Genomic DNA, 24,943 nt, shown 5'->3' on the forward strand with positions numbered 1-24,943 from the left:
ACCAGTAATCTAAGCGTATTTTTTTTTTTTAGGGCTGCATCCTAAATGGCCCACATCTGCCAGTTTGAAAATGTTCTCCCTTCGTTTTTCTGGAGGGATTATTTTCTCACCTCAACACACAGTATTGTCCTGTGCACTGAGCTCCAACCTCACATCCCAGTATTTGGATACTAGCACAGGAACTTTATTTGTTACAACTAGCCAACCATTCCTTATGTATTCCTTCAGTGATCCCATCACAATGTCAGATTTAAAACACTCCTCCCACTCTTCTTTGCTCAAACTTGTCAATTTAAGAACAAGATCTTTGTCTTCCTCAATGTCAGTTTCTTCGTCCAATACTGTAGGAGAAAGTGACAAAAAAAACTGCAACCACGTTTTATGCCCCTGGCAAATATTTCACTTTAAAGTTATACCCTTCCAACCCCAGGATCCATCTAGCTATCCTGGGTGTACTTCTAGCAGGCCCCTTAGTGGTGAAAGCATACATTAAAGTCTTATGGTCAGTTTTTATAGTAAATTGTATAGCCCATAAAAAACAAGCATTTACAATGCAATAGGTCTCGCAATGACGTTATTTTGAGCTATTGACATTGTAAATTACTTTTTTTCTTTTTTTTCTGTAAAATATAAAAGGCATTTGTTATTGACAATTAACATTGCAAATGACAATGCCTTTTATTTTTGTTTTTAAAACATAAGTAAAAGGCATTGGTATATAATGCCAATAGCTTAAACTCGCATAACTCCGAGACCTATTGCATTACAAATGCTATTTTGTTGAGCTGTTGGGGTCTGGCGCAGTCTTACCGCAGCCGAATCTTCACTTTGCATATTGCTGGAAGAATTAGCCCCCCCCCTGAAATTTATATTAGACCCCCCACACCCCCGAAATTGGACTCTAGTTGCACCTCTGCCCTTAGCCAGTATTTTGAGTATCTGCCATTTAGTGCAGTATTATACCTCTATTTGTACTTTGTACTCTTTTATAACATACACACGTCACTTTTTTCCTCTTGTAACGTATCATTTGCCACCTCTTGTATTCTGTTTGCTCTTGATACATGCACAATTGTCACCATTGCCTTATGTAACGTAACGTTTGCTCTTGTAACATGCGGACTTGTGATTTTTCCTCATGTTTCACTACTGTTCCTATCGTGAAGCGCTCGGACACCTTCGGATGAAGTCTGCGCTATATAAAAATGCATAAAATAAATAAATAAATAAAATACCCTCTCTGCCACCTCCCTCCAGAAACCTTCCCTTTTAACCCCAGGCTACGGTTCATATCCCAGGACGTCCCAGGGATACAATAGGATACTCCCTGACCCCAGTGTTTTAGGCCGATTAGTGTAGTTCCAAATACCTTCACATGTCCACCATTGCTCGCAGTACCCACTCTCCTACCAATAGTTTGAGTACCAGTTCCCCGTCCGTCTACAGCCCAAAATACCTTTAGTGGAGCTTGTAGAAGCCGGTGCAGTCCTGGGATTTGCTCACTCAGGGCGGCGCTCAGCAACAGGTTGTGCACCAGCGGCCGCCGCGGCTCCGGGAAATTGGTGCAGACAAATGGGTCTAGGTCATTGAGGTACTGAAGCCGGCAGGGGGCTGTCATGGCGGCTAGAGGCTACCAGGGTGGTGACTCAGGAGCGTGGCACGCACAGGTCGAACTAGTTTTTCAGTTACTACTACTGCGGTGTGCAGCTCTATAAGGGATTACATTTACTGCCCCGGGTGTACAAGGGGAAAGAAATCTGCCACCCTTATAGCATGCGAATCGGACGAGCACGAGTCCCTGCCAAACTCTGGAGATTCAACTAGAGTTGTAGCCTGAACATGGAGATCTTTGTATTGTCTTCAGCCTCTGTTGCCGTGACCGGACGGCTCTCCCGGAAGTAAGGAAGGAGGGCGGAGGGGTTCTGAAGAGGAAGAAAGCCCAACTATAGGAGGGGAGAGTGTTGGAGGAGGGGCGTATAGTTTTGAGGAGAATGTAGTTAGCAACTGGGTAAACAATAGGGGAAGGTGCTGTGTAGCCATATTGGGATTATTGTCACTTGTTTGTGCGAGAGTAAGAGTTGTTGAAATTTGGGTGAAGACTTGCCGTGTCCTGTGCCTGCTATTTTGAACATAACGATGGCCACTCCACGCCCCTCTTACTGAGTTGAAGGCGGTGATCACACAGTTCTGCTGACACTTCAATCGTGCGTGGCGTGAAAGAAATACATATGACGATCCTGTTTTTACCTCTCGACCCACTCCCGGAGCGCGATGACCCCTGGTCTACAAAAGTACGAGGACGTTGGCATTGCTCCCCCCCCCCCCCCCAGTCCCTTGCCAGGAGGCACTTGGCTGTCAATCACAACACACACGCATAAAAAATAAAGATGCAAGTTTGTAACTGGAATCTACACGTTATACAAGCTCAAACTAAACCAGCCTGACCCTCGAGTTTCTTCAAGTTCCCGCCGGGCCGCCGCGTTGCCTGCGACGACCCGGAAGCGGTTGGGCAGCCGGCCAATCGCAGCGCGGCCCCAACCGGAAGTCCCGCCCCCATCGCGGCGCGAGAGAAAAGCCACTGTCCGAGGAGCCCCGAGGGCTCCTGATCGAGTCCCGGTCCCGAGATGGGGGACCGGGTGAAGAGCGGCCGGGCGCATGGGGAAGGCGGGGCTCTCATGTGGTGAGAGAGCCCCGCAAAGCGCTACCGCCGCCCGAGAGCCAGAACCGCCGCCGAGCACCGCCAGAACAGGTGAGTGTGTTGAGGGAGAGGAGGGGTGAGTGGGGGTGGGGTGAGTGGGGGTGGGGTGTGCGCGTGTGTCTGTTGTAGTGTGTCTGTGCGTGCGTGTGTCTGTGCGTGCGTGTGTCTGTCTGCGCGTGTGTCTGTTTAAGGGGGGGTGCGTGTGTGTGTGTATGCAGTGTGTGTATGTGCGTATGCGTGCGTGAGCCTTTCATTAAGGGGGGTGCGTGTGTGTGTATGCAGTGTGTGTATGTGCGCATGCGTGCGGGAGCCTTTCTGTGCATGGGAATATCAGGCACGGCGACGCGACGTGCGCGCTCACGAGCTACAATCTCCAGGAGGACAAGCTCGTCACAGTCTGCAGTCCACATTCCCCGGAAAGTGACAACATTAGTTGTCTCTCTAGACAGCAAAGCTTCGCTTTGCTTTCGTGTAGGCGAGACCTAAAAATGACTTACTGCCCAAAAACATGTTAGGGCCTCGTTTTCAACTATCGAATAGTTCTTCTCAGCATCCCTTTAGGGTCCTACAGCCTAAAACTACAACTTGTTCTTTTCCATCCACCCGCTGTGTCAAACTAGCACCCTATATTTGTAGCTAGCATCAGTGCTCACAAGAGAAGATTTGGTAGGATAGAATCTACCTAGGGATGAATATGCTACAATACTAGCTTTCAGAGAATTAAAAGCATCCTAACACTCTTTATTCCAAATGAATGGGACCTTGGGTCTTAGTAGACCACACCAAGGTTCCAATAATGCCGGCATAGTTGCGTTCACATTTTGAATAGTACTCTGACAATCCCTAGAAGGATTTAAGATCTTCAATAATGATTGTGGCTACCGTATCCTGAATCACTTTTAGAATATTCAACTTAGGTTTTGCGCTGTCTAGGGATATAGTGTGTCTTAAGTATTCCACAGACCCCACCCCTATGCAACATTTATCCTTCTTCAAAGGGAGGCCTGCCTTCCGTAGATTTGTCAAAACCTTCATAAGCATTATGTAGTGTTCATCCGTATTCTTGTCATAGATGAGAATGTCATTTTGGTAATAACCTTCCAGGGATGTCTCTCAAAACATGTTGCATGACCCTCTGAAAGGCAGCCGTTGCGGACGCCAAACCAAAAGGCATGCATAAGTACTGGAATGCACCAACAGGTGTGATAAAAGAAGTGAGATGGCATGAATCCGGATGTAGCTCTACATGGTGATGAGCAGAGGAGAAATCTAAAACACTGAAACAACTTGTGCCCTTAATTAAGGTAAGTATTTCATACTTGGCAGGGGAGGCCTAGCCGCCCATATGTTATCATTGAGATATCTAGGATCTATACAAAGCTGTATATCCTTGTTGAATGCTTTAGCTTCAAGAGCTATTGGAGCCAACTGATGTGAGCTTTCAATAGGCTCAATGACACCCAAAGCCAACAATCTGTCTGTAGTGAGCTTGCCTGCCTCGCGCCCGTACTGTGACCGATGCGCGAGGCACTGTTCTCGTGCTGCTGCCTACGTAATGTGTTTGACAGTTGGTGGCTCGAGCGCCCGAGAGTCCACTGCCATTTTGTGCTTGCATGTCGTGCTGGCGGAAGCCTTATAGACAATAAAGTTTTATCTTCTCACCTTATGTCTTGTGAGTTATTACACTCACTTTTTGGCGACGAGGACCTAAGGCTTCCGCAACGGACCCGCTGTGTTGACTAACGCTGAGGAGGGTTTACCTCGCATGGTGGCGAAATTGACTGGGAAAATCGACGCCTCGCTGTGTTTCCTGCGCAGTGACTAAACATCGGAAAAGAGAAATCGGCGCTCTTTCTTGACGACGCTGGTCCTGCCTCTTCCTCCCTCTGCCTGAGGCGACTGCGCACCTTCACGTAAGTCGAGCGTGAGGAAGTCAACGCCTACCACATTAGTTTCCCGGCAGATGGCTTCCTCTTAGTCTTCTTAAAGGGGAAGTTACCATTTCACCGCATATCTATGCTCTATGGAAATATAACGTAAAGAACCAGTGTTCTGCTGCACAAGCTAGTGTTGGACTATAGAGAAAATATTGATGTGGTCTTTATCACTCTTTTGAGGAAACTGCATTCTAAAGCACGACATATATATATATATATACATCAGGAGGGAAAATATAACTTGAGAATTCAAAGGGAATCCACACACAGGCTTTAAACTTATGACAAGTTAGCAATATTATTGACATTGCCTGGCCAAGCATATTGGACTTTGCTTCTTTGTTGTTCAGTCACAGTTGTGTCCTCTGACAGCAGTCTAGCTGCTGGGTGACTATATATAATAAACTGCTGTGGTATATGGTCTACTACTCGCTGTCTTTACCTCATAGTAAATGATGCAGTCAATTCACCCTCCGCCTCCTTTCTTGGATACTCCTGGGGAACCACCTGTGGCATGGAGAAAATGGTTTGATGCCTTCGAGAACTATTTGGGTGCCATTGGAGCACACAGGTTTAGAGCTGAAAGGAAAAAATTTTTGCTTCTTCACTCTTTGGGTTTCGAGGGTAGAGAAACTCTCAAACACTTACCTGATGTTATTGATGAAGGCGGTGAAGAGACTGATGAGTATCAAAACACGGTTAGAAAACTTAAGTTAAGGTATGACAAGCAACCCAGTGTCGTAGTCCTGAGGCATAAGTTCTTCAAGAGAGCACAAAAAACAGAAGAAGATGTCGACACGTATGTTACTGCCTTGAGGAAAATGGTTGCAGAATGCGAATTCGAAAATTTCAGTGAACAACTAGTGCGTGATCAATTCATTAGTAAATGCCTGGATAAATCCATCAGACAGAAACTATTATCTTTGGAAAATCCAACCTTAGATGAATCCATCCGCATAGCAAAAAGTATTGAAACGTCACAATCCTCCATCAGAGAACTTGAAAGTAAAAATATTGAATTGGTGACTCCTGTTCGCTTTAAAAATGTGGCAAGGAAAAAAGATTTTCAGCAGAACAATTTTTTCAAGAGAACTGATATCTGCTTCAGGTGCGGTTATCCTTCACATGCTAGAAGTGGAAGGCCATGTCCTGCGAGGAATGCCACATGTCGAAAATGTGGCAAATTGGGGCATTTTGACAAAGTCTGCCAGACAAACAAGAAAAGTCCTAACCAAGTTGCATGTATAAAGGACTCAAGTGAAAGTGACAGTGATGACGCCCTATGTGAACTTAAAGACATGGTTCTCGTGGTAAAAGAAGGTGACATAATAACAGGGAATCCTGATGACTGTGTTGATCCTTATGCTATCATTTGTGTTGGCGATAAAAATCTGAGACTTTTAGTGGATTCAGGTGCTAGGATAACAATGATCAGTGAATCCTTATTCAAAGAGAAATGGGGAAATAGACCTTTGCAACCACCTGATCGCGAACCAGTATCCTATGAAGGGAGAAGCATTGAACTTCTAGGGTATTTTGAAGATGTCCTGGTGTTCAAGAACAGGCACATATATGGGAAAATATATGTGGCTGTCAATGGATTAGACATTCTTGGATGGTTCCATCAAGGTTTGTTCAGCATGATGCTACGTCCTGGAGCAAAGGAACAAATTTTAGTTATTCGTGACCAAACACATGTGGAAGAATTCCTCAACAAATTCCCAAGAGTATTTTCTGGTGAACTTGGAAAAATTAAAGGGTTCAAGCACAAGATAAAAATAAAGGATGATGCTGTGCCTGTCAAACACAAAATAAGGAGTGTACCTTTCAGCATCCGGAATGATCTAGAAAAAGAACTCTTGTCTATGCATAAAAGAGGTGTAATAGAACCAATTTAATCCTCGGATTGGTCTTCGGCTTTGGTTGTAGCAAGGAAGAAAAACAATGATCTCAGAATCTGCATTGATCTGCGCAGCTTAAACAAAGTGATTTGGGTGGACTCACACCCATTACCAAACATCACAGAAATGCTAGGTGTAGTTGCAGGGGCTAAAGTTTTCACCAAACTCGACTTGGCCTCTGCATACCACCAAATCGAACTTGACAAGGAGTCACGCCACTTCACTGCGTTCAACACACCATCTGGATTGTATCAATTCTGTCGCATGCCTTTTGGCCTTGCGTCGGCAGCCTCTGTTTTCCAGAGAGTCATGGTCAACCTCCTCAAAGGAATCAAAAGTGTTGCCATATTTCAAGATGACGTCCTCATATATGCTAAGGATCAGCAGGAACATGACCAGGTGTTATCTAAAATATTGTCAATTTTCCAAGAGCATGGAGTTGTACTTAAGAGAGATAAGTGCGTATTCTCTAAAGACTGTGTGGAATATCTGGGTCACACCATTTCTAGTGAAGGCGTCACACCAAAACCCAGTTTGGTCCAAGCAATTGTAGACGCATCAGCTCCTAAAGACAAAGCAGGAGTAAAATCACTTTTAGGCCTAACAGAGTTCTATTCACGATTTATCCAAGACTACGCCACCAACATTCGCCCTATTTCTAAGTTGTTACAAGACAAAAGTGAATTTGTGTGGGATGAAGAGTGTAGTAAAGCGTTTGATTGGATCAAGGATAAATTGTGCACTGTCAGTGCTTTGAAACCTTACGTGCAGGATGTCCCCTGCACTTTGACTGTTGATGCCAGTAACCATGGATTGGGAGCTGTATTGACACAGGATGTTTGTGGAAATGAACATACCATTGGGTTTGCGTCCAGGGTACTTAGAGAAGCGGAAACGCATTACTCCGTGATTGAGAAAGAGCTCCTTGCATGTTGGTGGGGCATTGAGAAGTTCAAAAATTATCTGTGGGGGCGCAAATTCACTCTCCAAACAGACCATAAACCTTTAGTGTCAATTCTAGGTAATATGAAAGGACGCAGTGCTACACCCCGTATTGCACTCCTTGCATCCAAGTTATTGCAATTCAATTTTGATGTTGTCCACATTGCTGGTGGGAAAAATGTGAGAGCCGACGCTTTGTCACGTCTACCCTCCTCCACTAGCAAAACCACTCTGGATAATGATGACTGTTGTTATGATGATGATGAAGACTGTATTATTGCTAGTGTTGAATTGTTACATGTATGTTCTGTGGGGCAAGAAGGTTGGAGGGAAGCTTTAGAAAGTGATCAAGCTCTGAAAGAAGTTAAAAAACACATTGTCCAAGGTTGGCCGAGGGAAAGAAATGTTGGTATTGAGTTACAACCCTATGTGAAAGTGAGTGATGAGCTTTCTATCGAAGATGGTCTAGTTTTTAGGACAGAGAAGTTGGTTCCCCCTGAGAAAATCAGAGCCACACTTTTAGCCAAGGCCCACGAAGGACATCTTGGAGCTACACTCACTAAACGTAGGGTAAGAGAGTACTTCTGGTGGCCCCAGATGGATAAAGAAATTGATGCCATGGTGCAAGAATGCACTATCTGTTCTTCTAGTGATAAAAGTTTTCGCACAGCCAGTCCACCGCTCACGCCTATACCTCTTCCAGGTGCGCCGTGGGAGAAACTTGGCATCGATGTGCTAGGACCATTCCATAGTTTACCCCATCAGTGTAAATTTGCCATTGTTATGATGGATTATTACACAAAATGGCCAGAGGCTAAGTTTGTATCCAAAGTTGACTCGAAAGAGATCATTGGCTTCATGAAAGAAATTTTCATGAGAGAAGGGTTTCCCCTTTCCATCATTTCCGACAATGGTGTCCAGTTTGTGTCCACAGAAGTGGAAGAGTTTCTTAAAGAGTCTACCATCACTCATTACAGAAGTTCCCTTTACCACCCTCAAACCAATGGTTTGGTGGAAAGACTCAACAGAGTCATTGGTGATTGTGTCAAATGGGCCATTGTTCACAACAAAGAGGTTCCCCAGAGTGTGAGAGCCATGCTGTGGTTCTACAGGACCACCCCACATTCATCCACAGGGGTGTCACCCTTTGAATTACTCAGGGGCAGGAAACCATGCACTGAATTTAGGCCTGCATGGATGTCCAAATGGTTCAAATCCCATTCCTCTCCCCAAGAGATTGTTGAGCAGGTCAGGAGAAAAAATGAAAAAGCACAATCCAAACAGAAAGAATACTTTGATGAAAGGAAACGGGTGAGATGCAGAACATTTGCTGTGGGGGACTGTATAAGGATTAAGAAACAAGGGTTTGTAAAGAAAGGTGATGCAAAGTTCGGTGATATTGTTAAGGTCGACAAAGTCTGTGGTAATGCTGTTCGTGTCAATGGACAGCACTGGTGGAATGTCAACAAGGTGGTAAAAGTTAAAAGTTTTGATGACAACCTGTTGAACTCTAAACGTGCTGAAAATGTTACTTGTGATGATTTCCCAAGTGGTACCAGTGTACAGCCATCAGCTCCTCAATCCTCGGTGATGAGGAGGAGCACCAGAGCCATAAGGGTTCCTATTAGATTCCGTTGATTATTCTCTATCCCCTTTTGTTTTCCTTATCTTCTCTCTTCCTCCAGCTCTTCTCCTCTTCTCTTCCTTTTCTTCTCCTTTTAGGGAAAGGAGATATGTAGTGAGCTTGCCTGCCTCGCGCCCGTACTGTGACCGATGCGCGAGGCACTGTTCTCGTGCTGCTGCCTACGTAATGTGTTTGACAGTTGGTGGCTCGAGCGCCCGAGAGTCCACTGCCATTTTGTGCTTGCATGTCGTGCTGGCGGAAGCCTTATAGACAATAAAGTTTTATCTTCTCACCTTATGTCTTGTGAGTTATTACACTGTCTAATTTATCTCTCAAAGGGGCATGCATCATATGAGGTATTGGCCTTACTTTATGTGAAAAAGGCCTAGCTTTCGATTTGAGTTTAATTAATTCCTTAGCAAGCTCAACTTGTCAGTGAATACGTCTGGAAAATCACTGCATACATCCTTTCCCCCCACTGACGGATCCACCAAAAGAACTTGATCGGGACTGTTAGGCTCAAATTTAATACCAAGCTCCTTTTGGTGCCTCCAACCTAGTAAGTTAGATCATTTCTCTGTGACATACATTTTACCCACAGTGTTTCTCCTTTTAAAGCCAATTTCGATGGTTATCAAACCCAATAATGGTTTGGGGTCACCATTGTAACCAACTGAGTTTGTAAATTTTTCTGCAAATTAGGAAACAATTTAATAAAAAGGTTCACAACCACCAAAGTATAGGGGGAGTAAGAGTCTGCTAACATCTTAACCATTTTGTTGTCTAATGTTATATTACAAGAAGGGAATCCCATTGCTTCATTACCATTCTGCAATTGGAATAGCAGCTTTGTTTCAAGTGGAGTTTCTTGTTCAACAGCCAACACACTCTCAGAACCCAACAGTCCAGGTACATACCAACTGGGAAAGGACAGGAGGAGGAATAGAATGTACCAATACATAATTATAACAAAGATCTACCAGTAGCTCAACAAAATCTGCCTCTGGGGCCGGATGGCCAGTGACCAATAATATCTGTTAGTCTGTGGGAACTAGTTGTTTGAAGGGAAAATTCAAGAAACACAGCACCAGTAAATTTCTGTAATGGAAACTTTCTAAGGTTCCTACAGTCCGTAAAAAGTATTTCTAACCCTCCTCTCCTGCGAAGCTAACTGGGAAGATGCATCGTTTTATCGCCTCTACCTAAATCAAACTCAGAAATCAATCATACCATCATTCAAGCTTTACTTATAAAGCATGGCTTATCACCCATGAGGTATCTAGGCGCTGGGATGTGGGTCTCAGTTGAAGAGTTAGGTTTTGAGCCCCTCCCTGAAACCTGCCAATAAGGGTGCTGTTCTTAAGGTGGAGGGGAATGGCATTCTAGGATTGTTGCTGTGAGGTGGGAGAAGGATTGTCCTACAGTTGAGCAGTGGCAGATGCACAGTGTCTGAGCGAGAGTGAGGTGAGTGGAGTGGAGGTTTCTAGATGGCGGGTGGAAGTTCAGGCGCTGGTTCATGGAGGGCTTTGTTGTCATGAGTCGGGAGCTTGAAGTGGCATCTGTTATGAATGGGGAGCCAGTGAAGAGCTCTCAGGTGCTGAGAGATGTGGGTTCCTTTGGGCATGTTCAGGATCAGCCTGGCTGCTGAGTTCTGGATGGTCTGGAATCTTCTCATGAGTTCACTAGTGTTGCCTGCAAAGAGTGCATTGCAGTAGTCTAGACAGCTGGTGATGAGGGCCTGTGTCACTGTTCTCCTGGTGCTGGTGGGTTGCCACTTGAAGAATCTGCAGAGTGTGTGGAAGCAGGAGGAGGATATGGTGGTGACCTGTCATTTCATGGGGAATTCGCTGTTGAGGTTGATGCCGAGTTTGTGGGTGTAATCTTTCAGAGTGGGGTGGGTCTGAGTTCCAATAGCCACCATGAGTCGATCCAGAGAGAGCTGTGGCTGCCTAAAATCAGCCCTTCAGTCTTGTCCATTCTGACCTTCAAGCAGTTCTCTTTCATCCAGGTGAATATGTTCTTCATGCAGTTCTGAAAGTTGAATTTCGTCATAGTGTGGTCCACTGAGACTGAGGGGAAGAGCAGCATATTGTCGAAATAGGAAATTATGTTGATGTTGTGAGTTCTGACAATGTTTGCTAGCGGCATGTGAAGGCTGATTTTTAGACCCTCTTTTTAACTTAACTGTGGGGAATTGTATTTTGAATTTGAATTACTTGTGGGGGCTGGCGGGATTTGATCCCGGTTTTCTTGTGACCAAACACTCCCTGGCCACCATTTTCGCCAGGGGTGCGGTCTAGTTGTCACTCTGGGGGATATTAAAAGGGACGCTGCGCTAGTGCACAGCGGGCGCTCCGCTGCGTGCCAAAGGCAAGCCCGTCTGCGCCTGTCTGCGCCCATCTGAGCCCGTCCGTGTCCCGGAGGCGGCCGGCGCCGGCAAAGCTACTGATGCCTCATCAGGAGACGCACGCCCGCATCAATAAAAACATCAAGTAAGCTACAGTAGAGAAAGCCTACTAGCGATGGGTAAGAGTGCAAGCTGCGGCTCCCTCTTTGCTCTCTCGGTAGATTTGGACCGACTTTCTTGTAGTGATTGTAATTGGAACAATACCCGCCCTAAACCCGACGTGGCTGGGACCTCATGAGGGAGTAATCCCATGGAGTGCCTTCTCCACTCTTGAAATGCTGTAATGGGGAATCATTTGTAGGCAGTACTTCTGAATACCAGGTCTATAAAAAAACATGAGCTCCAGCTCTTTGACCTTCTCAGTGAGACTCAACCAGATATAATGTTTGTCTAGACATGGCTCAATGAAGGCTCTAACCCTACCATCAGCACTGCCATCCCCCCGGGGTTTATGATAATGAGGAAGGACAGACCCGGTGGTCGGGGAGGCGGTGTGGCATTTATACATAAGAACTTCCTCCCCTGCTTGCTACTACCCATTGCAGAGCTTGAGGGGGTTTAAAGCCCTGGTTTCCATATGACGGTTTCCGATCACCAGTCTATTGCTGGGGCGGCAATATACCATCCTCCAGGGCCGGCTGGTCGGTTTTTGAAATCCCCTGGCAATGTTATTTCCCCTACTGAGGCCAAGTACAGCCAGTGCCTGGTGCTAGGGGATTTTAACATACATTTAGATTTATTAGCGGACTCAGAATCCGTAAAGTTCTGTGAGTCCCTTGGTATTTTTAATCTGACTCCCTACGTCTCGCTCCCCACTCATGAAAAGGGCCATACTCTGGACTAGATATTTTCAACAGCCAAGATTGAAACAGCTGTGCCCCTTCGCATTACCTGGGCAGACCACTTTTTGCTCACCTTTAAGATAGGCAAGGCACCCGGAAGGTCGCAGTCCCATTGCAAGCAGCGGGCCAGTAGTTTTCGATCCTTTGAGCAGCTAACGCTGGAGGCTTTAGCCGCTACACTCAGGCAGCACCCCATTCCCACAAATGGCACTCTAGAGTATGATGTGCTCCCACTGGATAGATGGCTCCAGGAGTGGATGATGCAACTAGCCCGCTCAAAACCCGAGTAGCCACACAAGGCAGAGCCTCGGCTCCGTGGTTTACGGAGGCACCAAGAAAGAGTAAAAGTGCATGTAAATGTCTTGAACGTTCTTGGAAGAAAAACTACGATCCTCTGAGCAAAGCCACTTACAAATTGGCACTGAAAGCTCACTACGTCCAAGTTTGTGAGGGAAAAAAATATTTCTGGCCTCTGAAATCAAACTAGCCGGGAATAGCAGCAGGGACCTGTTCAAGATTGTAAAGGAGTTTTCTTCCCCTAATGCCATAAAAAGCCACTTCACCCCCACCTATGAATGGACGAATCGCGCAATACTTTTATAACAAAATAAACAACCATCCAGGTTTCGTTTGGCGATTTGCCCTCTGTCAACAAGGGCATTTCTGATATTACCTCCCCCACCTGTCCTGTTTTGGAGGAGACTTTCTTGGAATTTCCTCCCGTTCCCACGGCCACTTCCCTTAAAATTAGGAAGGCATTGAAATCCAGTTCACCAGCGGACCCTTGTCCAGTTAAAACTTTGGCATCCATTGCCGAGGTATTAAACCCAGCCGTCAACAGAGTCCTGAACCTATCCCTATCCGAAGGTCTGATGCCAGACAGTTGGAAACATGGAAGGATCCGCCCGCTTTTAAAAAAACACTCAACGGACCCATCTGTAGCCAACAACTACAGACCAATATCACTGCTGCCTTACTTCTCCAAGGCTTTTAGAGAAGTATGCCAATGTCGTCATCACTGAAGTTGTAGAGACTACCCAGGTCTTACATCCTAGCCACTCAGGGTTTAGAGCCAACTTTAATATGGAGACAGCTCTTCTGGAAGTCTCGAAGACGATCACAGTGACTCTCAACAGAGGAGGTAAGGCTGTATTGATACTATCGGACCTATCGGCAGCTTTCGATACCGTGCCCCACAAGCTACTTCTGTGCAGACTCCAGGACTGCGGCATTGGGGGTACGGTTCTTAGGCGGTTCTCCTCCTTTTTGGATAGCCACCAACAAACAGTTTGGTCCACCCCTTCTCGGCCACCATCCCTCCATTGAATGTAGGAGTACCACAGGGCTCTGTGTTAAGTCCAGCCCTGTTTAATGTTTATATGGCCCCCTTGCACTCATAGCAGAACAGCACGGAGCTAAAGTTATATCGTATGCCAACGACACCCAGTTGTTGTTTACCTGTAAGAAAGACAAGTGGTTAAGAGGAAATTATATCAGCACGTGCTTGGCTAAGGAATTTGCCTGATTCAAACAAAATCAACTGTTATGCAACTCGGACAGGTCTGAAATCATATTCTTTGGTCGCACACCTGGTGACGAATGGCGACAATGGTGGCCCCAGAATTTGTCTCCCCCGGTAAGCCCAGTTACCACTGTAAAAAACCTTGGGGTGAAACTGGACGCGGATATGTCCATGAAGTTCCAGGTTCAATCCGCGGCAGGCACCTGTTTTGGGCTGCTAAAAACGATGAGGAACTTTCTCCCCATGCTTCCCATTTTGCATAAGAAGACTGTAGTCCAAGCCTTGATCACATCAACAGAAAAACAGAAAGTGGCAAAGCTTTCTTGCGCACAAGATACAATTAATACTCCCCAAGTTTCCTTACTACGAACGTCAGTTGAATGCGGGGAGGAGTACTCTCCGATCATCGGACATCTGATTACAGATCGTGTGAACTTCTAATCTTTACGTTGGATTCTACATTGAATATTAATAGAGTTGAATAGAAGTTGGATATAGCGAGATTCCTCCTATACTTTGGAGTAGCTGTGATTATTGGATTGGATTAACCTACTGATAGCCCTGAAGAAGTCAGAGATGCAGAGGCATCGTCACTGACGAAACACGTGTTGGCTTTTGGCTTTGGATGATTTAACTTGGATGATTTGAAGATCTCCACATTTGTCTATCAAGAAGATTTTATCTGACTTGAAGAATAAAATCATCATAAGAGAAGATTGACTGAACTTCTTTATACTTGTGGTGGAGTTGTGCTCAGGACATTCTTGTTTCAGTCTTGATTACATCAAGGCTGGACTATGTCAATGTGCTATTCCTGGGCCTCCCCGAATACCTATTAAGCCACCTACAGATTGTACAGAATGTTGCGGGCAGGGCCATACTTACGGTCGGTTCTAGGACACACATGACTCCCTGCCTAAAGTCCCTGCTCTGGCTCCCAGTGGAAAAAAGGGTTAAATTTAAAGCTCTGGTACTAGCCTTAAAGGCTTTACACAATATTGGAACTCCCTACATCAGGAATAAAATTCAGTCCTACGCTGCATCTAGAACTTTGCGGTCTTCGACACAGCACCTGACAATCGTGCCAAAGTTCTTTCGGTCTCGAAAGGGGGGACACTCTTTTCAGGTAGTAGCTGCGAAGCTTTGGAACAGCTTGCCTCCGTCTTTGAGACAGGTGCACGACCTTCTTGGTTTTAGGCGCCTTCTTAAAAAACTGGCTCTTCCAACAGTAAGGAGGCGTCTGCTGTTTCTGTTTACACTGCTTTGTCAAGGATTTTGAGACAACGCCGGAACACTCCTTGGAGTAGCAGCGCGCTCTACAAATACCTCATAACATAACAACAACATCATGTAGATGAAATGAAATGAATGAAAAAAATATTTGGTAAAATGCACTGCGGCCAAGCGGCTTCCTGGCGCTGGGGACCTGATCAGAGCTCACAGAGGGAACCCAGGGAGACTAGGAGGGGAATGCCTGAGAGAAAAGGAAGGTTTTGAGGGCTTTGCGGAAGTGAGTGTAGATGGGGATGGAGCGAATGGAGAGTGGAAGGCTGTTCCAGAACTGGGGGGCCAGGACTGAGAACCAGGTACCCCCGTTCTGGATTTACGGAAGCGGGGGATATGCAGAAGAGAGAGGGAAGAGGAACGAAGAGTGCGGATGGGGGCATGATAGGAGATGAGAGAAGTGATGAACAGGGGAGCAGAGCGGGAATGAGCCCGAAAGGCTAAACAGGCCAATTTAAAGAAAGATATGAAACGGACAGGAAGCCAATGAAGGGACTTGAGAGCAGGGGTGATATGAGAGGATTTAGGGAGGGAGAGGATAAGGCGGGCAGCTTGGTTTTGAATGACCTGGAGTCGGCGAGTTTCGTAGGCAGGTATGCCCACGTACAGGCCATTCCCATAGTCGAGGCGGGAGATGACAAGGGCCATGACTATGGTTTTAAGTGCGTCGGTGGAAAAAAACCGCGAAATTTTCCGGATAAGACGGAGGGACAGAAAACAAGAGGACACAACGGAACTGATCTGACTGTGCATGGATAAGTCATGGCTGACTTTGATACCAAGGGTACGAACAGAGGAAGCGGGCAAAGGGGGGGGGGGCCAAAAGAAAGGGGCCAATGTGCAGGAGACCAAGGGTTCGAGGGACCACCAGTGAGGACAAGTTCCGTCTTGTCTGGATTGAGCTTCAAGTGGTTAGCGCTCATCCACTCAGAAATAAAAACTAAGGTGGAAAAAAACTTAGGGAGAGAATCAGGGGTAGAAGAAAGGTCAAAAACGAGCTGGAGGTCATCTGCGTAATTGTACACAGAAACCCCCAGCTCAAGAAGGGAGGTGATGAGGGGATGGATATAAAGATTGAAAAGAAGGGGGGAAAGAGAGGAACCTTGGGGAACGCCACAAGTGACTGGGCGGGGAGGGGCAGAAAAGCCGGAGAGGTGAACCGCCTGGAACCTGTCCCGAAGGAAGGACGCGAGCCAAGAAAAGGCCGCGCCCCGAATGCCCGCTGCGCTGACACGGTCGAGAAGGATGGAGTGGTCAACCGTGTCAAACGCAGCGGACAAATCGAGAAGGACCAGGGCTTGGGGGAGGTTAGAGTCGGCCTTCCCCTTGAGTTCGTCCAAGACTGCAAGGACCACCGCCTCCGTGGAGTGGCCCGGGCGGAAGCCCGCCTGATGGGATGCCAAGAGGCCGTTCTCCTCGATGTAAGTGGAGAGGCAGGAGGTAACATGGGCTTCAAGGATCTTGCCAAGATAGGGAAGAAGGGAAATGGGTCGAAAATTAGAAGGGAGAGAGGGATCCAGGCCGGTTTTTTTTAGGATGGGGAGGACTATAGCGGATTTAAAAGAAGAGGGGACGGAACCAAGAGCCAGAGAGGAATTAAGAAGGGCAAGAGGGGAGCGGGACAGTTGGTGAAGAGAGTTTTAAGAATGCGAGCTGGCGCGCAGTCCCCGGGAGAGCCAGACTTGACTTTGACCAGAAGTTTTAGAAATAAATCAGGGGAGATAGGGGGGAAGAGAGCGAAGGAGGAAGGGGGAGAAGGAAGGAGACAAGTGGGACGGGGTTGAGGCACAGTGGGGATGTTGGCTTTAATCTTCACAATCTTGTCGATGAAGAAATCATTAAGTGAGGAACAGAGGGACTGTGAGGGACTGTGAGGATGTTGAAGAGGGTGGGACTGATGGATGAGGGTGGGACTGATGGATAAGCCACAGATGGTGTGCTTGTGCTCTGAGGTAAAGGAAGGGAGGTAAATCCTTTGTATGCACCCCATGAGAAAGGATTCCATCCATCTAAGAGTGTAGTCCTTGATGCCGATCTGGTGCAGATAGTTGATGAGTGTGTGGTGGGAGACCGTGTCGAAGGCGGTGGAGAGGTCGAGAAACAATAGAGCTCATCAGTGCTGTTGTTGGTTCTGAATGCTGATGAGGAGGAGTCGAGAAGGTTGTATCTCTGCAGGTGTTTGGTGAGTTGTAGGTTGCTGGCCTTCTCCAGGACTTTGGTGGGGAATGGGAGTGGTGAGATGAGGTGGTAGTTCTGGAGGTTGTTGGGGTCTGCAGAGGGTTTCTTGAGGAGCCTGTCAGACCTCTGAGTGTTTCCAGGTGTCGGGGAAGGTGGCTATAGAGATAGTGGAGTTGAGGAAGCCAGTGAGCCGGTGGCTGATCTTGTTGCTTCTGAGGTGGAAAAGCAATAGGGGCACAGGTCAGTAATTGCTCCCTAGTGGATGGAGTTCATTAAGGCCTTGGTGTTAGCTGTGCTGAGTTGCTGCCGTGTGGTGAATGGGTGGTCAGTGGCTGTCTTCAAGGGAGAGATTGGTAGCGTGGGGCATAACATTTTTATATATGGTGGCTATCTTGTTGTGAAAGTGGTTCGCAGAGTTCCTGTGAGGGAGGGGTCAAGTTTTCTGTGGCTGAAGGGCAGGTGAACTCTCAGACGATATCGAAGAGTTACTTGGCCTGGTTAGAGCAGGCCTCGCTGCAGTGTGCCACGGCTCTCTCTTTCGCGGTTTTAAGGAGGTGGTGGCGGACTTGAAGATGGCTTGCTTAGTATTGTTTCTGCTGGAGCACCATTTTCTTGCCAGTTATTTACATCTGCATTTCACAGCGCTGAGTTCTGTGGTGTAGGCTCGTTTGGTAGGTCTGTTCGTGCTGGCTGGTTTAGTGAGGATGACTCCGTCGGCGGCACAGGTAATCCAGACACTCAACCCTGGGCACTTCAGGGCTTAAAACTGGAGCATCCAGGTGCAAGGCAATCAGTGACGCTACCCCTGGCACTGAGGGGAGGGCCTCAGGGACCTTTAATGAGCTGAAGATGTCACGTCCACAGGAGCTGTGACTTCCTCAGCCCAGCAAAGTTCAGCTCAGGCAGCGAGGAGCCAGCACTATATGTCCATTTCTGGCTCCTGGCTGCTTGCACTGAAAGTGAGCAGTGTCTGTCAGGCTGAACAAAGGTCAGCCTGACAGACACTGTTCGTGAGGGGCAAATGCGATGCAGAGCGCGCAATGAAATTCATTTTATTTATTTCTATGTTTACTTACCTCTAATCGGCCGTAATCCGTAGTTTACTATCCCCCGCCCCACTTCAGCGCCCGGCAGCACTCCAACCACGGGCTGCTCCTGTTCTATGCTCTCACTTACTGCCACCCGGATGGATTTATCCACCTGCCCCCAGCCAGATTCTTCCCAAACCACTTGTGTACTTTTGAATACCATCTTTCTAGCATACCCAGGGGATACAAGTGGCAAGGAAAATCTGCAACCTATCCTTGCCAGTTTCCAGTTCTTAGTTTCCGGGCCTCCTTTATTCAAAGTGTTGCATCGCTGCGTGAAAACAGCGATGCAACAGTTTTCACTGCACCCTCCTTGTGAAATGATGAATGCGCCATATTTAATGTACGGCGCTCCATGTCGCAAGGGGTTCCAGATACGCCCGTATTTCTGACGTATCTGTAGGCGCAGTAATGATGCATTGCTAGAGCATGTCTCAAAAGTGACGCAACTTCAGCAATGCGTCATTACACATGGGCAAGTCCATTTTATATGTGGCTGTGTCAGTCTTACACCTGTCGTGAGGCGGGCCTAAGATTTTGATGCAATGGCGTCCTAGAAGTGGCACAGGTATAATGTAGCACAGACTTTTACAAAGTGAGCATCTGCTTAAATACGTCACTTTGTAAATATGGCGCAACATGGTGTATTTTACACCACTGAGGCGTCATAAGAAATGACACAATGGCAGCGCAAAAGTGTCACATATCCTCATAAATAAGGCCGTCCATTTTTTACATTTCTGTTGGATGTTCAATGTTTCACACCCCATGCAGGGAATAACTCTCCTTTCCGAGATGCCTGGCTTGGTCCCGTCTGGTCTCTTCTTCCTGTAGATTACCATGTTTGTGATAATTACAGTTTTTCAGACCCTGGTCTGTTTATTATCCTTTGGCTTCTGTGATGCACTTTTTATATCTGGTGTCTCCTTTTACTACAGGACAGCATAAATTCACATTATTTCCATATCAAGGACACGAGCTAGTCTCTTCAAAGTTTAGATTGATAATCCCAGAGGTTGTAATGTTATAGTCACTCAGTTATGCTCGTCTGTGATGAATTGTATGTTGGAAATAGATTGGGTCCAGGGCCAGTTATAGGCTGGGGGGGCCCTGTGCAGCATATCTTTGTTGGTGCCCTCAGATTCCATACAAATAATAGTGGAGGGTCAAAGGTATGGAATTCACAAGGGACGACTATGTGATGGAACTAGAGATACTAGTTCACTAGACAGGGTACATCATTCATAGTTTTTGAAAAATACCCATCAGTAGCTCTTCCTGGGCGCCCTTTTCATCATGTGGGTTCCTTCGAACCATGAAGGATAGGAAAAGAGTTTAGTCATGAATGACAACATGGGAACCAGTGATGATATATCTGGGTCGCAGGGGGCTACTGAAAAGCAGTGCGAGGAGAAGTGAAATAGTGCAAAGGTGCAAGGTAGTGATATTTAAAATTAGATGGCTCTGAGGAAAGTACTTATTTATTGGAGACCTCAGAGTCTCTAAGACTTAAAAAGAGCGAAAATGGTAGTTTTAACTAATAGCTACCAACAGGTTGGTCGACATGTTTCAGCAGGAATTACGGATCACACTGGTATCCACTGCATTCTCCCAGCATATTGTGCAGGAGAGTACTGCCTCACCTCACCTGGCAAACAGCTCAATCAATCAATCAATCAATCAGTGACACTTATAAAGCGCGCTACATACCCGTGGGGTCTCAAGGCGCTGGGGGGGGGGGAGCCGCTACTGCTCGAACAGCCAGGTCTTCAGCTTCTTCCTGAAGGAGAGGTGGTCTTGGGTCAGGCGTAGGTCGGTCGGGAGGGAGTTCCAGGTCTTGGCGGCCAGGTGGGAGAAGGACCTTCCTCCTGTAGTCGCTCTTCGGATGCGGGGGACGGCGGCGAGGGCGTGGTTGGCTGATCGGAGGTGGCGGTTGGGAGCGTAGAAGTTGACTCGGCTGTTGAGGTAGCTCGGGCCTTGGTCGTGTAGGGCTTTGTGTGCGTGGGTGAGGAGGCGGAAGGTGATTCTTTTGTTGACGGGGAGCCAGTGAAGGTCTCGCAGATGTCCGGAGATGTGGCTGGTTCGTGGGATGTCGAGGATGAGTCTGGCTGAGGCGTTCTGGATCCGCTGGAGTCTCTTCTGGAGCTTGGCGGTGGTCCCGGCGTAGAGGGCGTTGCCGTAGTCCAGTCGGCTGGTGACGAGGGCCTGGGTGACGGTCTTCCTGGTCTCGGTGGGGATCCACCAGAAGATCTTCCGTAGCATGCGTAGGATGTTGAAGCATGCCGAGGAGACGTTGTTGACTTGCCTGGTCATGGAGAGGGAGGAGTCCAGGATGAAGCCCAGGTTGCGTGCATGGTCTGTCGGTTTGGGTGCGGTGCCCAGGGCGGGAGGCCACCAGGAGTCGTCCCAGGCGGAGGGAGAGGAGCCCAGGATGAGGACCTCCGTCTTGTCCGAGTTCAGTTTCAGGCGGCTGGTCGTCATCCACTCGGCTACCTCTTTCATCCCTTCGTGCAGGTTGGCTCTGGCGGCGGCGGGGTCGTTGGTCAGGGAGAGGATCAGCTGGGTGTCGTCGGCGTAGGAGATTATGCTGAGGTTGTGTTTGCGTACGATGGCCGCGAGGGGGCTCATGTAGACGTTGAAGAGGGTGGGGCTCAGAGATGATCCTTGGGGGACGCCGCAGATGACTTCGGTGGCCTCTGACTTGTACGGTGGTAGGCGGACTCTCTGTGTTCTCCCGTCGAGGAAGGAGGTGATCCACTCCAGCGCCTTGTCCTGGATTCCGACGTTGCTGAGGCGCCGTACTAGGGTGCGGTGGCAGACCGTGTCGAATGCCGCGGAGAGGTCTAGGAGGATGAGGGCCGCTGTTTCTCCATTGTCCATCAGGGCTCGGATGTCGTCGGTGGCGGCGATGAGGGCGGTCTCGGTGCTGTGGTTGGCTCGGAAGCCGGACTGTGAGGGGTCGAGGGATCCGTTCGTCTCGAGGAAAGCGGCCATCTGCTTGTTGACGGTCTTCTCGATGACTTTGGCTGGAAACGGGAGGAGCGAGATGGGGCGGTAATTCTTGAGGTCGGTGGGGTCCGCTGTTGGTTTCTTGAGTAGGGCGCTGAGTTCGGCGTGTTTCCAGCTCTCGGGGAAGATGGTGGTGTCGAGGGATGTGTTGATGATGTCTCGCAGGTGGGGTGCGATGACAGCGTCGGCTTTGTTGAAGACGTGGTGAGGGCAGGGGTCGGTCGGTGATCCGGAGTGGATGGAGTTCATCGTGCGGATGGTGTCTTCGGTGCTGATCGGGGTCCAGGCGTGGAGGGTGGTGGTGGGGGGTGGTTGTTCGGTCATGGTGTGCGTTGGTTGGTTGTTGAAGCTGTTGTGTATGTCCGCGATCTTGTTGTGGAAGTATGAAGCCAGGGAGTTGCAGAGGTCTTGCGATGGGGTGATGTCGTTGTTTCCTGCGCTGGGGTTGGAAAGCTCTTTGACGATGTTGAAGAGTTCCTTGCAGTTGTGTGCGTTGTTGTCCAACCGGTCCTTGAATGCTGTTTTCTTGGCGGCGCGGATCAGCTGGTGGTGTTTCCGGGTGGCAAGTTTGAAGGAGGTCCTGTTGTCCGGTGTCGGTTCCCTTCTCCAGACTTTCTCGAGGGCTCGGCAGTTCTTCTTGGAGCTCTTGAGTTCGTCGGTGAACCATGGGGCTTTCTTGCTGCCGGGTCTGCTGGGCGGGGTCCTCAGTGGGGCGAGTTCGTCCGCGCAGTTGCTGATCCACTTCGTGAGGTTGTCGGCGGCCTGGCTGGGGTTCGCTGAGCTGGCAGGAGGGTGCTGGCTCAGGGAGGTGGCGAGCTGGTCCACCTCCCCTTACAGCCAGAGGGACGCTGGAAGTACCGACGGACAGAGCGGTGCTTCAATTACCTGAGCTGTTTGCCAGGTGAGGTGAGGTGAGGCAGTACTCTCCTGCACAATATGCTGGGAGAATGCAGTGGATACCAGTGTGATCCGTAATTCCTGCTGAAACATGTCGACCAACCTGTTGGTAGCTATTAGTTAAAACTACCATTTTCGCTCTTTTTAAGTCTTAGAGACTCTGAGGTCTCCAATAAATAAGTACTTTCCTCAGAGCCATCTAATTTTAAATATCACTACCTTGCACCTTTGCACTATTTCACTTCTCCTCGCACTGCTTTTCAGTAGCCCCCTGCGACCCAGATATATCATCACTGGTTCCCATGTTGTCATTCATGACTAAACTCTTTTCCTATCCTTCATGGTTCGAAGGAACCCACATGATGAAAAGGGCGCCCAGGAAGAGCTACTGATGGGTATTTTTCAAAAACTATGAATGATGTACCCTGTCTAGTGAACTAGTATCTCTAGTTCCATCACATAGTCGTCCCTTGTGAATTCCATACCTTTGACCCTCCACTATTATTTGTATTGTGTCTAGTTACCTTCGGGGAGTGTAGTGCTGAGTGGTCATTAAAATTTATCCCTGAGACCCAAACCCATTCTGATTCGTTTGATGCCCTCAGATTCCCCCTTCTCCACTTATTTCCTCACCACCACCCCCTAACAGTGCCCCTCATATCTCCATAGCCCCCTCTCATATGTATTTCATTTGTTTTATAGCAGTGTCGGGTGTCAGAGCATTTCCCTTTGCACACACATTATACAGAGACAGTAAATCACACATGTATAAATCAGTGTATAGGAAATGTTACATAAAACAATGCGGATTAGAAGGTGTCGGAATCGCATGTCATCCATACTAGTAGGCAGTATATTTTAAGAGTGTTTGGTCTGGAGAAGCACAAACTCAGCATTTAAAATGTACCACAGTGGTTGAGGTTGTTTTTATTAATTTACATTTATTTCTACTCATACAAACCCTTTTTAGCAACTACAGAATAATGAAATACTGGTGAAAAAACAAAAGGTTATAACCTGCATAATGTAATTTGCATGCAGCTCATAGATGACAGTTCATAGATCACTGTACTATATTAGGACCGTAACTTATGAAGTGCACGTAGCAAAAAGAGCTCTGTGACAAAAGCAGTAACCCACTGAGTTATCCTCATAAAATACAATTCTGTGAGCTGCATAGCAGACATTCATTGCAGCAGGCACATTAACTCTCTGCCTAACTTTATAGTGAGTCAAAACCACCATTAGACAAAACTCTGTCTCCAGCAGTTTTCCTAATCACCAGAGGTATGTTGTGATTTTTACTGTTGCTGAAAAATTCCTGGAAACACAAGGAACTTCACAGCAGGTGCTTTTAAACATTTAAGATATTTCAAACAGAGAACCGTCCCCTCCCCCGAGCTCGACACCCAGTGAGGTGGCACAGGTCGCTCTGCCCTAAAGCTGGCCCTGATTGTTTCAGTGTCATAATTTTACAACAACAAAAAATTATAAAAAAGTAAGAAAGAAATCCATTCCATTGGGAGTTTGCAAGGCTGAGGATTCAGTATTTAAGCCTGTGACCTGGTTGTTTACCCAGTAGGCCGCCTTGTTGTTGTGTGTCCTCTCTGCCTGTCGTCTTTTTCTTCTTTTAACCGTGTTATGTTATTGTGCTGTAGCCCTCCTTACTCAAAGCGCCGGGACACTCTTTTTGAGTAGCCGCGCGCTATATAAAAGTAAATTTAACATAACATAACATAACCTGCAGTTTTAATGCTGATCAGTATTGTAAGCGCTCATCACACTGAGCTATCTTTTATTTGTCATCCCATGAATAGTGAATGTGTATGCATGCACAACCGCCTCTGCTGGTCTTACCCATTGGTGTTTGGACGACACTGTGCAAATGCAGCATAACCCTCTGTATGGTAGATTGTACTTATAATGGGATGTACGTTGTTACAACGCATGCTTTTACCACGCATGCTGTAACAACGCAAGTTTTAAAACGCATTCCATTACAACGCATTACACTGGGGGGTGCTGGATAGTGAATGTTTCAATTTACTATTCCAACACCAGTCCCCGTGGACACTAGGGAAGGTGTTGGATAGTAAATTAAAACTATTCCCTATCCTGGAGCGCCCCCCAGTGTAATGCGTTGTAATGGTTTTCATTTTAAAGTCTGCGTTGTAATAGCACTGCGTGCTAAAAGTTGCCGTTATAAAGGTTGTTCCCCCCTTATAATGCAGTGGGTTCCTTTTCATAAGGAGCGTGTGATGTTCCCCATCAGGATGGATTGGATCAAACTCTTTCTCCTTTTGGGTCAGAGAAGGCGAGCGATGGCACCAGCTCCGCACTGTCCTCAACAAAAGGATGCTGAAGCCTGTGGAGGCCATGCGATACACCGGGGTCATCAACGAGGTGGTGACAGACCTGCTCACCCGGCTCCAGGAGGTGAGGAAGAGAAGCCCATCGGGTGTGATGGTGGACGACATGGTCAACGTGCTCTACAGATTCGCTTTTGAAGGTAAGGGTTGGACATCAGATCGCCATGCTTGGCGTTGCTTGGTTTACTATGAGGAATATTTGTGCCAGTCCACCAAAAAACCAAAGGGTAAAGGTGGATGCCACA

General features: G+C 47.4%; 1 protein-coding gene across 1 annotated transcript in view; it reads left to right on the forward strand.

The window, feature by feature from the left end:
- Positions 1-24,943, forward strand: part of LOC147663830 (sterol 26-hydroxylase, mitochondrial-like) — a 258,274-nt gene that overhangs the window by 158,802 nt on the left and 74,529 nt on the right. Inside the window, exon 3 of the mRNA XM_086950175.1 lies at positions 24,639-24,838. Within this exon, the coding sequence (XP_086806301.1) occupies positions 24,639-24,838 (200 nt within the window). The remainder of the gene's footprint in view (positions 1-24,638; positions 24,839-24,943) is intronic.

Source organism: Lissotriton vulgaris, unplaced genomic scaffold, assembly GCF_964263255.1.
Source record: "Lissotriton vulgaris unplaced genomic scaffold, aLisVul1.2 SCAFFOLD_1899, whole genome shotgun sequence".
In the NCBI taxonomy this organism is placed as follows: Eukaryota; Metazoa; Chordata; class Amphibia; order Caudata; family Salamandridae; genus Lissotriton; species Lissotriton vulgaris.